The 15738-nt window shown below is 43.9% G+C and overlaps 1 protein-coding gene across 1 annotated transcript in view; it reads left to right on the top strand.

Moving 5' to 3' along the window:
- The first annotated feature begins 3558 nt into the window (after positions 1–3558).
- LOC142761669 (uncharacterized) overlaps positions 3559–15738 on the top strand; it is a 41232-nt gene continuing 29052 nt past the window's right edge. Inside the window, exons 1-3 of the mRNA XM_075878346.1 lie at positions 3559–3580; positions 3717–3939; positions 6657–6761. Coding sequence (XP_075734461.1) covers positions 3782–3939; positions 6657–6761 — 263 coding nt within the window. The 5' untranslated portion in view covers positions 3559–3580; positions 3717–3781. The remainder of the gene's footprint in view (positions 3581–3716; positions 3940–6656; positions 6762–15738) is intronic.

A 15738-nucleotide genomic window follows, 5' to 3' on the forward strand; every position in this document is an offset into this window, starting at 1 on the left:
CTTACTTCTTGAATGACCTTCAAAGTTTTTTTTTGTGCCAATGGTGCATAGTCATCAGACACTGCTCAAACGATGAACTACGGCAGAAGCTGAATTCAAGTTTTTATTCTTCACTACTTCCTAACTGTCTGCCTCACTCTTTAACACGGGTATCATACAAAACTAGTCCTTTTGGCTACATATTTCACAGCAATATCAAGAAAATAGCTGTTAGTAGATATTCGAATTATCAACATATACGAACACTGGCCAACTTTGATTATACCTACTGAGTGCACTCAGTCATTGTTTTGTTAAAAATTATCAGACCTTTAAAAATGCCTTGTCATGCATCAAGTATTCTATAAAGAACAAATAATATTACAGTATAAGAGCGTTATTTGAACTCGGTTAAGTAGCCCCACCACGATGGTCTAGTGGCTAAGGTACTCGGCTACTGACCCGCAGGTCGCGGGATCAAATCCCGGCTGTGGCGGCTGCATTTCCGATGGAGGCGGAAATGTTGTAGGCCCGTGTACTCAGATTTGGGTGCACGTTAAAGAACTCCAGGTGGTCGAAATTTCCGGAGCCCTCCACTACGGCGTCTCTCATAATCATATGGTGGTTTTGGGACGTTAAGCCCCACAAATCAATCAAATCAATCAACTCGGTTAAGTAAAAGCACACAGCCCTGTGTATTTATATTGGGGGAAATCTCTCAACAGTTTGAACACATTGGTATCCACAACAGCTAATTCGAACTGGGAGCCCTTGTTTGCGTTGCTGCTCGCACAAGTCTGTCCAGAGTGATCACAACATTTTGCAAAAACAAACCAAACTAAAGTTATTAGAGGAGGAAAACAACCGAACAGCAGCATTTCTCAGCAGATGAAATTTTGGATGCTGAACTGGAGCCCTTGGACAAGCTAGGAATGATGGTCGTGGAGTCACAGTGGAAAAAATGCAAGCGAATGCAAATTACTGATTCCTTTGCATTTTGATTGCGTTAACTCTGTCATGTAAACAAACATGTTTTGAAGCACAAATATTGACATATGTTTAAACACTAACGCTCACTGCTTGCGTGCATGTCTGTGCTTGTTTTTGGCGTATTATCAGCCTGATTACACCCACTGCAAGACAAAGGCCTCTCCTATAAACGGCCAATCAGCTTGGTCCTGTGTTTTCTGCTGCCACGTTATACGTACAAACTTTTTAATATCATCGGCCCACCTAACCTTCTGTCTTCACTTCGTGCGTTTTCTTTCTCTGTGAATCCAGTCAGTTACCCTTAATGACTAGTGGTTATCCTGCCTGCGTACTACATGCCCAGCCCATGTCCATTTCTTCTTGATTTCAACTACGATAACCTTAACGCAGATTTGTTCCCTGACCCACTCTGCTCTCTTCTTGTGTCATAAGGTTACACCTATCATTTTCCTTTCCATCGCTCGCTGCATCGTCCTCAATGTAAGCTGAACCTTCTTTGTAAGCCTCCAGGTTTCTGCTCCGTAGGTAAGTAAGGGCAAAACGCAACTGTTAGATACCTTCTGCTTGTGGGTTAGTGACAAGTTATCATTCATGATTTGAGAATTCTTGCCGAATGTGATCCACCCATTTTTATCCTTCCTTGTTCTTCTACGTATTTTACTCTCATGGTTTGGCTCCGCAATTGCTACCTCTGCAAGACATGTCTTGTTTAATGAAGGCACGAGTTTTTGCACAGTTTTTTTTTAGCACTTTCATAGTGTTACTTTCAACATGAACGCGGTATCAGTAACTGTCTCAACACTACTATAGTTGTACCTACCGCTGCCTTGCAACAGTCTTTACATTCACAGCAATCTATACACAATGTGAAACAGAAGTGCTGCTAAATATGCACTACTACAAGCCCATTTGTTACCTAGTTATATGTGATACTCTATGCAAAGTTTGACACGTAGAGTGAAGTACAGTATGTGCACCCCATGGCATGCACTGTCCAAGAATTTTGAAGTGTGCATATTTTCTCTAAACTGAGTAATTCATAAAGTGAGAAACAACAATCTCTGCACCCAATTTCGTACAGCTTGAGCATACCGTACGCCATCACTGCTTTTCAGTATAAGGCTTCCATTTGTTTGCCTGCCATATTGGTGGCACATGGGGTTGTCACTATGGCAACTGTTGAACTTCTCGCTACTGGATGTGGGTGGCTTGAAAATTAATGGTCTCTCTTTAGTCCAGTTTTCTGAGAAAAAAAACAGAGTCATGAGCAGGGTACGACAGAAATGGTTGAAGAAAATATGTTCAATAAATAAAGTGCCTTCAACCATGCCTTACAAGGGTTTTAGCCCATGAGCTTGCTTTCAGTGATGACACATTCTCTGCTGACTTGAGGTAGGTTCAGAGTGATGAGGCATCCAAGCATACACTGATATGAGCAGTTCTTTGAAGGCTGCAGTTGGGTTGCAAGAAAAAAAAGAACAGTCCTGGTTACTCTGGTAGAAGCGTGAACGGATTTGTGATGCATGACTAAGAAGAATTTATATGGTAACACAGCATATAAGAAAGGTAGTGTGGACATAACATTGCTGTTTTTTGTGAATTTGTCTTGTGGATGGCATTATAATGAATTTGTGACGTTCTTTAGAGGACGAAGCTAGATAATTCCTTACCTGGATGGACTATATGGTTCATGCAAATGTAATGTTTCATTGTAAACTTGCAAAAAATGTACAAATGCGTATATGTACTAAAGATTCTCTTGGCTCTACTATGCATGGAATTTATGAGTATATATTGCAGGAGACTCATTTTGAGCAGAAACAGGTAGAACTTATGCTGTGATCTCTGTTACAAATTTTAGCAGTAAAGATATTTTCAGCAAATGTGACAATGAAGTAAAAAATCTCAAACATTCACAAGGTGTGCATCTCATTAGATGTACAAGTCGAAAAGCCTTATGAAATGACAAAAACTGTTGTGCATGCAAAAGAAAAGGGCCATGTTCAGATGCAAAGCAGCGCATTTTCATCCACCGGCAAACACACCCACATTGTGCAAGATTATTTCGTGTTTGTAGGCAATCTCCGCTTCATCGTAGCGGCCCATAAAGTCTGACACACGAGCTCACATTGATATATCAAAGCTGAATTTAAATGGAGCTTTGCAATGCCAATCGACAAAAAGTGCCGCGGACAATTTGAACATATTAACTGACAGAAACGCAATCGATGCCAATGGGCTGCTGCTTTTCAAGCATCAGAATAATCTCGGTACTTGAACTGAAACAATCACCACTTCTGTTTTATTAGTAAAAGTAATGCAAAAATATTTTATTCAATTTTTTATGAAAAACGACGTAGTAACTACTTTTTTAACGGTTTTTTTATACATCCAGAAATAAAAATTTCAGCCGCGTTGAGCGCCCCTAACAGGGAAAATGCACACTAACTTATCCGACCGCTCAAAGAGGAGTTAGTAGTTCCACTATACGCGCATATGACGAAACTCGCCATGGTTGATTTTTTTGCCCTCTACGGCCATTGCGGAAACTTGAGAGTCTCGGAGGCCTGATCAAACTTTATTGTCTTCAAGCCTACAACTGAAACAAAATGTGAGAAACTTGGCTTATGAACAAGATGCTAAAAAAAAATTTGGCATTTCTTTACATTTTCTTTTGTCTCTCGTACTTTACGCTGCACTGCCAGCTGCTGTTACATGTCTGAACTCTTTATTTTTTGTTTTTGCAGGTGATTCTCAGAGTACTGTAGAAGTTTATGATCCCAAGATCGGGCACTGGCAGGTTGCCGAAGCAATGTCAATGACTAGAAGTCGAGTTGGTGTTGCTGTACTTAGAGGAAAACTTTACGCCATTGGTGGCTACAATGGCTTGGAACGACTTCGCACTGTAGAAGTGTTTAGCCCTGAAAGCCGCATTTGGAGCCGGGTAGCATCAATGAATTGCAAGCGCAGGTGTGTCTTTGTGTATACTGTTTCTTTTTATCAGTAGTTTTCATCTGCGCAAAGTTTACTTGGAACAGGTGCATTTGCACCTTGATATGCCTCTATAATGAAAGGACACTAAACAGTAAAACATTTTTTTTATATTAGCAAACTAATTTTTCAAAATTCTAAAATCACTGTGTTAGACATTAGAATGCACTTGGTAAGCAAGAAAATACGCAAAAAGAAAAAGCATGTGAGACTCCACGTTGAAATTTCTGCATCAAGCTTCGTGACGTCATATATTTTGACAGCGTCTACTAGTTCCAATGTAATTTTCTATCAGTGAAATTAAAGTACATTGTCAGCTGAGGGAGACAGGCTTAATTTACCCAGTTTCAGGCAATTTCATTGAGCCAATGTCACCATAATACGAAAAGTGCACTTTGAAACTTTTTATATCATGTTCAATAATTTCGACGCGAAATTTAGAAGAAACCGTGACCTCAGTTTTCTCCAATTTTCTCCTTTAAGTTCCATGGCATTAATAAGATGTAAGCATGTGCACTTCTCTTGACTTCCCTGCATAAAGTTCTTGCATCATTTTAAATATTTATACCAATGAAAGAGCACTGCTCGGGAAGTTGTGATCAAGCGGTGTACTGAATCTTTTGAGGGGCAGAGCAAGCTATGTGATAAAATAGCACAGTGTGTTTCTGAAAATAAGAATGGTTCTTGTTGCCAGAGTTACATTGGGACTCCATAACTGTATGTAACGAATTGCATGTAATTGTTGCGAATCAGTTGTATTATCAGGCAGCCTTGTAATTACTGTTGAACCCCAATATAACATCATCTGTGATGCTGGCTTTTTTATATATATTGAAACTTCAATTAATTTAAGGTGTTTTAGGCATATTATAGTTCATCGAAATTCTTTTTTCTATCAACCAGAAGGTGATGCAAAAATGTTCAAATAAAAAGGCACAACAAAAAAAACTGATTTCAGTAATTAAAAAATTTGACGAACCAGAGATTCAGTAATTATAATTTCACGTCGCTCTCGTGAAGTCCTCTGCACATTGCTCCACATTACATGTAGAGCTGGTAAAAAAGAAAAAACATGCGAACAGCTCTAATGCACTGTTGGGATAAAGCTATTGCGCCGATTCTGTCTCCACAACTTGTCATCTCAATGTTGCAGGTTGCTTAAAGGAATGCAACATTCTATCGTGTTTACTGAACGAAACCACTTAGCCCAATGGTTGTGCAGCATTGAGAGCCATCACGTGCCACAAAAATGAGAGCCATAGCCAGAAGTAACATGAAGCTGAAATTTATTTTAGAACTCTTTCATGGAAGATGGGTGTACCACTTTGGCCATGTGAACTTGAGTTGAATCCTGATGGCCAAAGTATGATTCAGCCCAATGCAGCATCTGCTTTTTGAGGACATCTTCCAAATTATTTGTGGGGTTTACTTTTGCTTTATGTTTTAAGAGAACCAGTGGCATTGATTCATCATTGATTGATGGTGAAAAATCCTTCAGGCAATCCTTTTTCTGACACAGATTTTTTTTGTCGGATTCCTGTCAATATCCCGTTATTTTGGTAGTTAAAGAAATGCCAGGCCTGGGCGAGAAATGCAGCACAGTCGCAGCAAAAGCTGAAGGAGTGGCCTTTGTAGAGCCCATTGTAACCTCTCGTGGGGTGAAGCTACTAGTACAGCTGCAAGACATGTACTACACCACAAATCATAATTTTGCTAAGAGGAAACTAACCACTATGCCATTCATCATTCTGCCATCAAGTGAGGTACCTGCTACGCATCTGTGTGTGCACTTTGTTGATGCGGTGGCTTATGACAAAAAAATATGTCTAAGCTTCTTCTACTGATTTGGAGGCTTTAAACAACCCACCCATTATACAATGCACATTTTGGGACACCTGGTGTTATTTTCTTCTTCTACCATACTATGTTACAAATGGTAATGTGATGCCTTGCCCGACATGACTTCCGTATAGGTTTTCTTTTTTGAAGGAATTTCAAGCAGAGGTATATGGCTCTGGTATCGTACCCAAGTACAACGCAGAGAGAATCCAGGTTCTAATCCCGCTTGATCCTGAATTTTTATTTATTTATTTTTTCTCCTTGTACACGATGGCTGTTACAATCAACAATGATCTCATCTACAATACGGAACATTGTGAAATTATTATTGTCAGGTAATGGGCTTTCTTGTGGCAACCATAATTCACTGAAACGTCAATCTCCTTTTTTAAATACATTAAAGATAACATTAAATACATAAAAATACATTAAAGATAACAGTTGCAGCATTAAAGAAGACAAGTCTGCTTGTTGAAACATTGGCTTAAGAGACAACCCGTGTTCACGAATTTTCCATCTCTCCAAGCTTCCATCTTTCTCTGATGTTCTGTTTTTTTGTTTGAATGTTGCTACAGTGTTTCTGCATAATTTAGTCTCTCGTTGCAGAGCTCTTCAATTACTGTCCACAATTATTTTTTCCGGTCACTTAATGTGCGAAAATGTGTGTTTGGATATCATCATTGAAAAAAACATTAATTTAAAAACATAAAATAATTAAGGCAAACTTCCAATACCACACATGATTTATGAGTACACTGTATCTTTAGACCAAATAATGTATATTATGCAACTTGCGCTTTTCTTGCTTGAACTTCTGCTAGTTTTTATGCAAATAAATGTTCCATCTTTCTATGTAGTGCTGTGGGTGCAGCTGTGCTTCACGACAAGCTGTATGTGTGCGGTGGTTATGATGGAATATCTTCATTAAACACAGTGGAATGCTACAACCCTGAAAAAAATGAGTGAGTGCTTTTGGTTCTACCCTATTATTTACTATAGCATTTTGACAATGTTATTTGCATTAAAAAAACGAAAAAAAAAAAACTAGGACGTTCATTCCCATAGAGGATCACTACGAAATTTCCCCCAAGGGTACTATTGAAAACCACTAAACAACATACAATTTGAAATTTTCCTAGTTTTGCCACATGCTCATTTTTTTATGAAGTTTTAATGTGAGAAGAGCAGTGGCTGTCTCTGTCACAAGATTTATAGCAAGGTCATAAATGGTAAGCCAACCCTCTTAGTGCAAGACTTCCTTATTATAATCATGCATAGTATCAAGCGATTGTCTTCCTAAAGTTATCTAATATAGATGCCATTCTGTTTGAAGGGCACGTCTTAGTGATACACTGCTCCAAATTCTCAATTGGCCTCAGAAAAAAGCTAGAACCTTAGATATTAATGCGACATGTGGTGGAAGCAAAGTAAAAGCTTGTTAAGGGGAGATGCGGCTTTGGTATTGCGAAAAATGGCAAAAAAAATTCATTTTTTTTAATTCAAGTTTTCAGTTCCTGGAACCCTTTTTCTATCTGATTCCAAAATATCTACACTTAAAAGCGCGCAGAAGTGTTTCGGAAAATTCGTTTCACCCTCCTAGGTAGCGAAACTATTTTCCGGAAATCACTTGAAAACAGCGATTTTAAAAAAAATTATATAGCAACGCGATGGCGCGGCTGTGAGCCTGCTTCTTGGGCTCATTGGAAAGAGAAATTTTCCGTGTTTAAATCTCCCGCTTCACCTGGCTGCTGTCTTTAAAAACAGACGCACAAAAAGCAAATGTTTGAAGGTCATTTTGAGGCCTCTGATTAGCTGTGGCCGCCATGTTGCTTCGGCTCGCCTCCCCATTGGCCCGATGCTCGCTCCGGCAGATCATCGTCTGCTGCTTGTGCGTCGCGAGGACATGGCTCTCGAAACTCGCTACTTCACGACGTGTTCATGGCTCGACTATCACTTAGGATATAATTACGCTTTAGTTAGGAGCTGTAAGCGGATGCACAATAAGATTACTACGAGCAAGCATGCAGTTTACGAGCGCGGCGTGTTATCAGCCTGGCGCGTCATAGGAGTCGTCTTTAGGCTAAACTCCGCTGACGGCGGCACTGCGGGCAAAAACGCCGCGCTAGTGCACTCGTGGCGACGTGCTTCTTTGCAAACAATGAAGCTGTAAATGGATTCATGATCAGATTACTACGAGCGGGCATGCTGTTTTTTGCACGACGCATCATCCGAGCCGTCTTTAGGCCTAACTCTGCTCACGGCGAGACTGCGGGAAAGAACGACGCGCTAGCGCACTCGTGGCCACGTGCTTCTTCGCAAGCAACGAAGCATTGAACTCGCTAGCTCCTAGGAAATTATGCCACATATTGACACTTCTGTGCATGCTGGAAGAAAGAAAACGAGATAAGTACATTGAAGGTGAAAGAGAACATTTCATTTAAGGAAGCACGGCGAAGAGTATCACCATTCTATGTACCTACATTAGCTGATACGGTGCGTCAGGGGGCACTGCCGCACCAGCCTTCGCCACTCCTTCGGCCAATGCAGAGCGAGCCGTCGGCTGTGGCGCCTGCCCCCAAGGCGGCAGCAGTTCAGTCTACTCCTCCTCCTAGTGAATCAAGACCGGAGACTCCAGGATCCTCTGGTCTCAAAGCCTCACCTCACCAGACAAGGCCTAAAATTCAAACCACCATCTTGCACGTGCGGGTATCCATTGCCTCCGAGGAGGCAATGGATATGACGGTATCTTTGGTGCCAAAAGAGCGGCATGGCTCCTTGGAGCACGCCAAGAGAAATAAAAAGCCAATAACGGGGCCGGACGACCACTCTGCCACCTGAATCAACAAGCTCACCTCAAGACAGGATACTCTCTGTACACACTACAGCATCTTTTCTTGATATGCAGACAAATATTAGAATGGAACATCTGAGGCCTTCTCTGAAACCTCGATGCCTACAAGAACTCCTCCATGAACACAATCCAAGAGTGCAGTGTGTACAAGAGACACACCTAAAATGAACACACACGAACTTCCTACATAACTATGTAATCTTCCGAAAGGTCCGCGATGATGCCATGACATCATCCCGTGGTGTAGCTGTTATAGTTAGTCAAGGTATAGCATGTATGCGCAATTACCCCTTCAAACTTCCCTTGAGGCGGTAACTGTCCGAGCAGTTCTTCTAAACAAGCTCGTCACCGTCTGCTCTTTGTACATACCTCCGCACCGCCGTCTTGAAAAACATGAATTCCAGTCTTTAATAGACAAACTACCAGAACCTTATCTGGTCCTTGGGGACCTGAATGCACAATGGTCTGTGTGGTAATTTTTGCTGTGATGCGCAAGGTTGTCTCTATGAACAGTTCCTCTTCTCTTCTGGTGCCTGTCTGTTAAATAGGAAAGAGCCAATGTACTATAACATTGCCTGCAAAATATACTCATCTACTGACCTCAGTATCGTGTATCCTTCACTTCTACCCCTACTGAAATGAAAAATCATAAATAATTCGTATGGAAGTTACCATTTTCCTGTAGTTTTGAGTACACCAACATTATATGAATGTCCTCCCCATGTTCCCAAATGGCTGATAAACAAAGACGACTGGGAACAGTTTCACAACACTACTCGTTTAAGTTCAACTGGCATATGTGGGTTGAACATAAATGAAGCTGTGCAGTACTTCACAGCTTTTCTTGCTGATGCAGCAGCCAAGTGCATCCTGCAAGAATCTGGACTGCCCGGCAAGCGACGCATCCCATGGTGGAACATAGAGCGTAGTACAGTCGACTCCCGGTAATTCGAAGTCGCTTAATTGGAAGTTTGGGTTAATTAGAAATGAGCAAGTGGTCCCATCAGTTTTGCATGCAATCGTATAGAAAAAAATGCTCAATAATTCGAAGTTAAAAACCCACAATATTGGTCAATTAGAAGTTTTTTCAATTGACCGTCTCGTCGCGACCGTAATTTTACAGTAAAATGGGGAACTTTTCATATGCCAAAACATCTGCCGGACCGCGCTGGTGTCTTCGCCAGCACTACTGTCCGCAGCGCCACAGATCTTGAAGCGGAAATCTTTTTAACGCTGGCGGATCGCATCGGCGGCATCGACTGACTCTTTAGTTGACTTTTGTTGAGACTCGAGTGTGTCACCGCGTCATCCGCGCGCTGGGTTGATTCCACACGTGTTTCTGCGCTTCTGATTTTGAGTGTTGTGGTGGTGACGTACGTTTGATAATGGCAACTCGTGGCCCTTACCGAACGCTAGACCTAGCGACGAAAGTCGAAGTCTTGAAGGAAGTTGACCAGGGAGGCACCGCCAAACAAGACATTGTAAGAAAGTACGGCATTAAGCCTAACACGCTGTCGTCTTTCATAAAGAATAAGCGCTCAATATTGGATGCGTTTGAAAGTGAAAAATTCAAGACATCGCGAAAGCGGATGCGCACCGGCACCTACCCCGAGTTGGAGGAAGCACTGCTGATTTGGATCAGAGAGGCACGAAACAACAAACTTTCTCTCAGTGGTGAAGTCGTCACGGCAAAAGCATCATCGCTTGCTGGAATGTTGGGCATCAACGACTTCGCTACTTCGGATGGGTGGCTTACGCGTTTCAAACATCGCCACGACTTGATTTTTAAAAGCGTGTGTGGGGAGAAGGCGTCAGTCGATGAGGAAACGTGCCTGACATGGAAAGCGGGCAAGCTTCGCGAGTACCTCGAAGAATACCAGCCGGCAGACATTTTTAATGCAGACGAGACTGCGCTTTTTTATCGGCTGCTACCGGACAAGACCCTGACATTTAAAGACGACAACTGTTCTGGAGGCAAAAGAAGCAAAGAGAGAGTGTCAGTGCTAGTCGCGGCGAACATGACTGGCTGTCACGAGGCTAGTCAACCCACAAGCTCTCGTGTAGGTTCTTGTGCAAACAAACCGATGAGAAAACCCACATCGGTAAAGAGAACATGAGACCGTTTATGCACACAAGAAAAACAACTAAATATATTTTCAATAAACTAGATAAAGAGAAAGGAATAAAAGGAAAAGCAAACAAAGCACACAAATTCGAGGAGAAATTAACCTAATGACCACGAAATGCTAAGGATGCGTAAGTTCCGCAATAGCAAAAGCGACTGTCACCGTTCAGTCGCGGCACTCTTGTAGACGGCGAGTGTTGATGCGATGGGGTGCAGACAAGGTAGATCAGAGGTCCAAGCGTTGCTCGTGGTTGAAGGTAGCTCCGGGCGCACCAAGGTCAGTGACCTCTCAGCGTTCTTCCTCCGACGCTGGGACGTAGCCCTGGAAACGGGACGAGCCTGGCCAAAGCCAGATGGTGAGAAGCCTGGCCTACGCCAAACGACGAGCAGCCTGGCCAACGCCAGACGATAGATGATGCTCGGGTACCCGACCAGGTGGGAGCCCGCAGCCGCCTTGCCTCAGGAACTCGGCCGCCACCCCCGCGCCCTGGTAGCCTGCTTGCCACCGTCGCGTCCCGGCCACGTCTGCCCGTTCTTCGTTCGGGCTTCTTCCAAACCAGCGTGGGGGCCTCTCATTGGTCCGAACTTCACGCGCCTCGTCTGCCCATCGTCTTCCTCACCGAATACATAGCGAAAGCGCGCGTCCACACCATCGGTCGTCGTCGTCTTCTTTCCTATGCCGGTGCACTCGCGCACATTTTAAACCGAACACTGGTTGCACTCGCGCACTTCACGAAACGCGCACTTCACTTATCACAACATGCTCCTTTTTCGAAAAGTTTTTTCCCAACGGAAAAAACTGCCGGATGCGTGTTTCACCACACAGGATACGTTCTTGGAGTTCGCATGAACACATGCACACTGGTATCACTGCAACAAGTCTTAAGGAGCACACTTACAGGAAAAAAAAATCCACATATGGTAAACAATATTCCGATGGTTGGTTGAAATGCTTTGCCTCCCATCTTTAGCAACACCTGAATTCGTATCTATGGCCGTAACGGGCTCATGAAGTCGGCACCTGCGTTTTCAGAACCTTTGATATGTTGAATATGAAAAGTGTACTCTTGTAGTACTAGACTCCACCTTAGCAACCTACTGTTCAGGTGTTTTGCCTTCGCTAAGTATTGTAGCGGTTGATGATCTGTCTGTACGATAAACTGTACTCCGTACAAAAAAATATGAAATTTTTCTACCGCCCATACTAGCGCTAAGCATTCTCGTTCAATAGTCGAGTAATTGTGCTCCCGAGGCAACAGCTGGCGGCTGGCATACGACACTGGGTGCAACAGCCCCTCGTGTTCTTGCATGAGGACTGCACCGATGCATGTGTCGGATGCGTCTGTACGGAGTATGAACACACGTTTTGGGTCTAGTGCCTTCACGATCGGCCCAGAAGCAAGGGCTTGCTTCAGCGTTTGAAATGCTCCTTCTGTTTCAGGAGTCCAACAAATCTTGTTTTTCTCCATTTTTCTGGTTAGCTAAGTTAAAGGCTGTGCTTTCTCCGCATAGCGAGGTATTAAATCTCGGTAATACCCAGCTAGTCCCAGAAAAGATCGGAGTTGCTTCTTGGTGTCAGGTAGAGGTGCACTGGCTATCTTCAAAACCGTAGTTTCCACAGGTTGAATAGTCCCGCCTCCTAGACGATGTCCCAAGAAGACTGTCGACTCCACAGCAATTTCGCAATTCTGAGGCTTGATGGTTAAGCCAGACTCCCGTACTTTCTGCAACAAGCGTTGCAAGGTGTCTATGTGCTCTTCCCAGGTGTTCGTGGCTATGAGAATGTCATCGATGTAGTGGACTACATTTTCAAGGCCCTGTAGGAGTGTTCTCATTAGACGCCTAAACACCGCAGAAGCTGTCTTTATGCAAAACGGCATGTATATAAATTGGAAATGACCGGATTGCGTTGAGAATGCCGTTACTGGCCTCGATGTCCGGTCAAGTGGGATTTGCCAATACCCCTTTGTGAGATCAAACTTTGAGAAGTATCTCTTTGTGCCCACCTCTGTGAACATTAGGTCGGTCCTAGGTATGGGTTCAGCGTCGGAAACCAGTATCTCGTTGATGCGACGGAAGTCGACGCATGTGCGATCGGTGTTATCCGGCTTCTTAATAAGTACCAAGAGCGAATTGTAGGGTGAATGGGATCGCTCAATCACACCCAGTCTTAACATGTCCTGAACTTCTTGTTCTACTACTTCCTTCATGGCCAACGGCAAAGGATACTGCGGTGTGTTGATCGGTTCAGAGGTCGTCAATTGAAGTCGGCATTCCAACAGATTTGTCTTTCCCGGTATCTCAGAGAATACATCTTGGTAGGTGATTAGAATCTTCCGAAGTTCTGTACGTTTGTCTTCTTCTAAGCTACTGCCAATCGGAATCGCTTCTACACCCACAGTCGGCTTAACTGTGCAAGCTGGTAGAGGGGTATCTGTCTCCTCCTCTTTCATAACCACAAAAGATGCTGTTTGTGGAATTGTGTCTGGTTGCCGGTCTTCATATCGTTTTAACATATTAATATGGAAAAGTTTGGCGTCATGCCCCAAGTCCAGCCAATAGTCGTAGTCGCCCTTTTTCCCAATGACCGGAAACGGCCCTTTCCATTCCATCAACAACTTATTCGCTGTTGTAGGAAGCAAAATAAGAGCTCGGTCTCCAACTTTCAGCTGACGGCTCTTGCTCTTCCGATCATAGTGATATTTTTGAGTCGTTTTCGCTCGTATCAGGTTCTCATGGGCTAATTTTAGCGTTTTTTCCAGACGATCCCGGAGATCGAGGACATATCCATAGGTCGTTTTCACCTCCTCTTCGATCTTTTCTCCAGTCCACAGCTCCTTTAACAAGATGGAAAACTGGGCTAGTTGGTGAGCATTCATCGTGGTTAACAGCGCGAAACACCCGGACAGGAGCGAAAGAAGGACACGGTACAGCGCTGTACCGTGTCCTTCTTTCGCTCCTGTCCTTTAACAAGTTGAGTGGTCCTCGGACTTATCTCCCGTAAATGAGTTCGAAAGGAGAGAACCCCATGCTGGCCTGAGGAACTTCTCGATATGCAAATAGAAGTGGTGCAAGCAATCGATCCCATGACTTTGGATCCTCTTGGCATAGCTTGCGCAACATTTGTTTCAAAGTCCCGTTAAATCGCTCTACCAAACCATTGCACATGGGATGATAGGGCGTCGAACTCAGATGTTTGATTGCCAACAGATCGTTTACTTCTCTCATCAGGTCCGACGTGAAGCACGAGGCCTGATCGCATAGTATTTGGCGGGGAAATCCAACGCGGGAAAACATTTCGACCAACCCGTCTGTCACAGTCGCGGCGTCAATCGCCGGCAAAGCAATGGCGTCAGGATAACGCGTAGCGAAATCGACCATGGTCAGTATGTATCTGTTGCCCCTATTTGAGACCGGCTTTAAGGGTCCAATAATGTCCACGGCCACGCGCTCAAAAGGAGTGTCAATCAGGGGCATTTTCCCAAGAGGAGCCTTTCCTACTTTGTGCTTTGGATACATTCTTTGGCACGTGTCACAGGACCGCACGTATCTTTTAATCTCTTCCTGGACCCCTGGCCAATAGAATGAACCTAACACCCGATCAATCGTTCTTGTTACTCCTTGATGCCCGGACATCAAACTCTCATGGCCATTTTCAACACTTGACTTCGCAGCTTGAGAGGAACTACGACCTGCTGTATCAATTTGCCAGAGGATAGTCGGTAATTTCGATACAACAATGACTTCTCCATGACAAAGGAATACTGGGTCGATCCTCTGCCATAAAAAACCTGCCCTACTTTGTCCCTGCAAGCTTCCAGGGTCTTGTCTTCTGCTTGGGCCCTCTCGAGCTCCCTCCTGTTCATCTTCAAACTTCTGACGCTAACTGCAGCTGAATCCGGCCGGACGCTTGTGCTCTCCATACTACCAAGTGATGCCTTTAAACGATGGTCTTCTTTCTTCTTATACAAGGTCTCGGTTACGCCGTTCGGAGTGAAGTTCCCTTCAGCCAGTTTTTCTTTCCATTTCTTGTCAGGGTCATCAGCAGCACGAGATCCTGGCACATTGCCAACGATGATGTCATATAGCGGGGAGGACATGCATTTCACGATACACGTGCCTGAAAAATATGGCGAAAAAATCTTTACCTTCGCCTCTGGTACCGTGATCCGGCTCCCGTCTGCTAAGAACAAGGCCATCGTGGTTCCTGTCAGTGCTTCATCTGGCACCAAAGAACGCCGAACCACCATTGTATTGCTTCCTGTATCCCGTAGGACGGAAGCAGCTTGGCCGAATATAATGCCCTGTAGCACTGGCATCGAATGTTTTTCTGACTTTGGCTGCGTATTTACCGCACTGGTCATATTCTCCTCCTGCTTGTCCGCAGGTATATCATTCACTACCTCTGCCTTTTCCTCTGGCGACAAGATACAAGAAGTCCTCTTCGTGACGTTCTGCTTTCTGGTACATACATTAATATCATGCCCTGTTTTGCGACAGTAGTCACAGTATGGTCTTGTCCGAGCACGACATTCTGCTGCCCTGTGACCTGTTTTATCACAGACAAAACATCGAGTGGGAGACTTCCCCGCTGTACTTCCGCATTTTCCTGTGGCCGCCGTTCTCCGTTTTGTCGCGAAAAACCAACAAATTTGACTGTCGTTAGGCCTCTAAAAAATTGTCCGCAGCCTCGGCCATTTCATCTAGCTTACGACATTTTTTCTCACGTAGGAAAAGCGCCACGCGGTTATGGCATTGATTGATAAACTGTTCAGCTACTATGAGATCTCGAACAGACGAATATTCTTTTGCTGTCTTGGACATCTCCACCCATCTGTCGAAAAAACTTGCCAACCTGGTTGCATACTGCTTGCCTGTTTCTCCATCTTGAGGTCTGCTATGCCGGAACTTCTCCCGGTAGCCCTCCGCCGTGAAACGAAAACGCTGCAGTATTGCTAACTTG

The sequence above is a fragment of the Rhipicephalus microplus genome, chromosome X (genome assembly GCF_043290135.1).
Source record: "Rhipicephalus microplus isolate Deutch F79 chromosome X, USDA_Rmic, whole genome shotgun sequence".
Taxonomy (NCBI): Eukaryota; Metazoa; Arthropoda; class Arachnida; order Ixodida; family Ixodidae; genus Rhipicephalus; species Rhipicephalus microplus.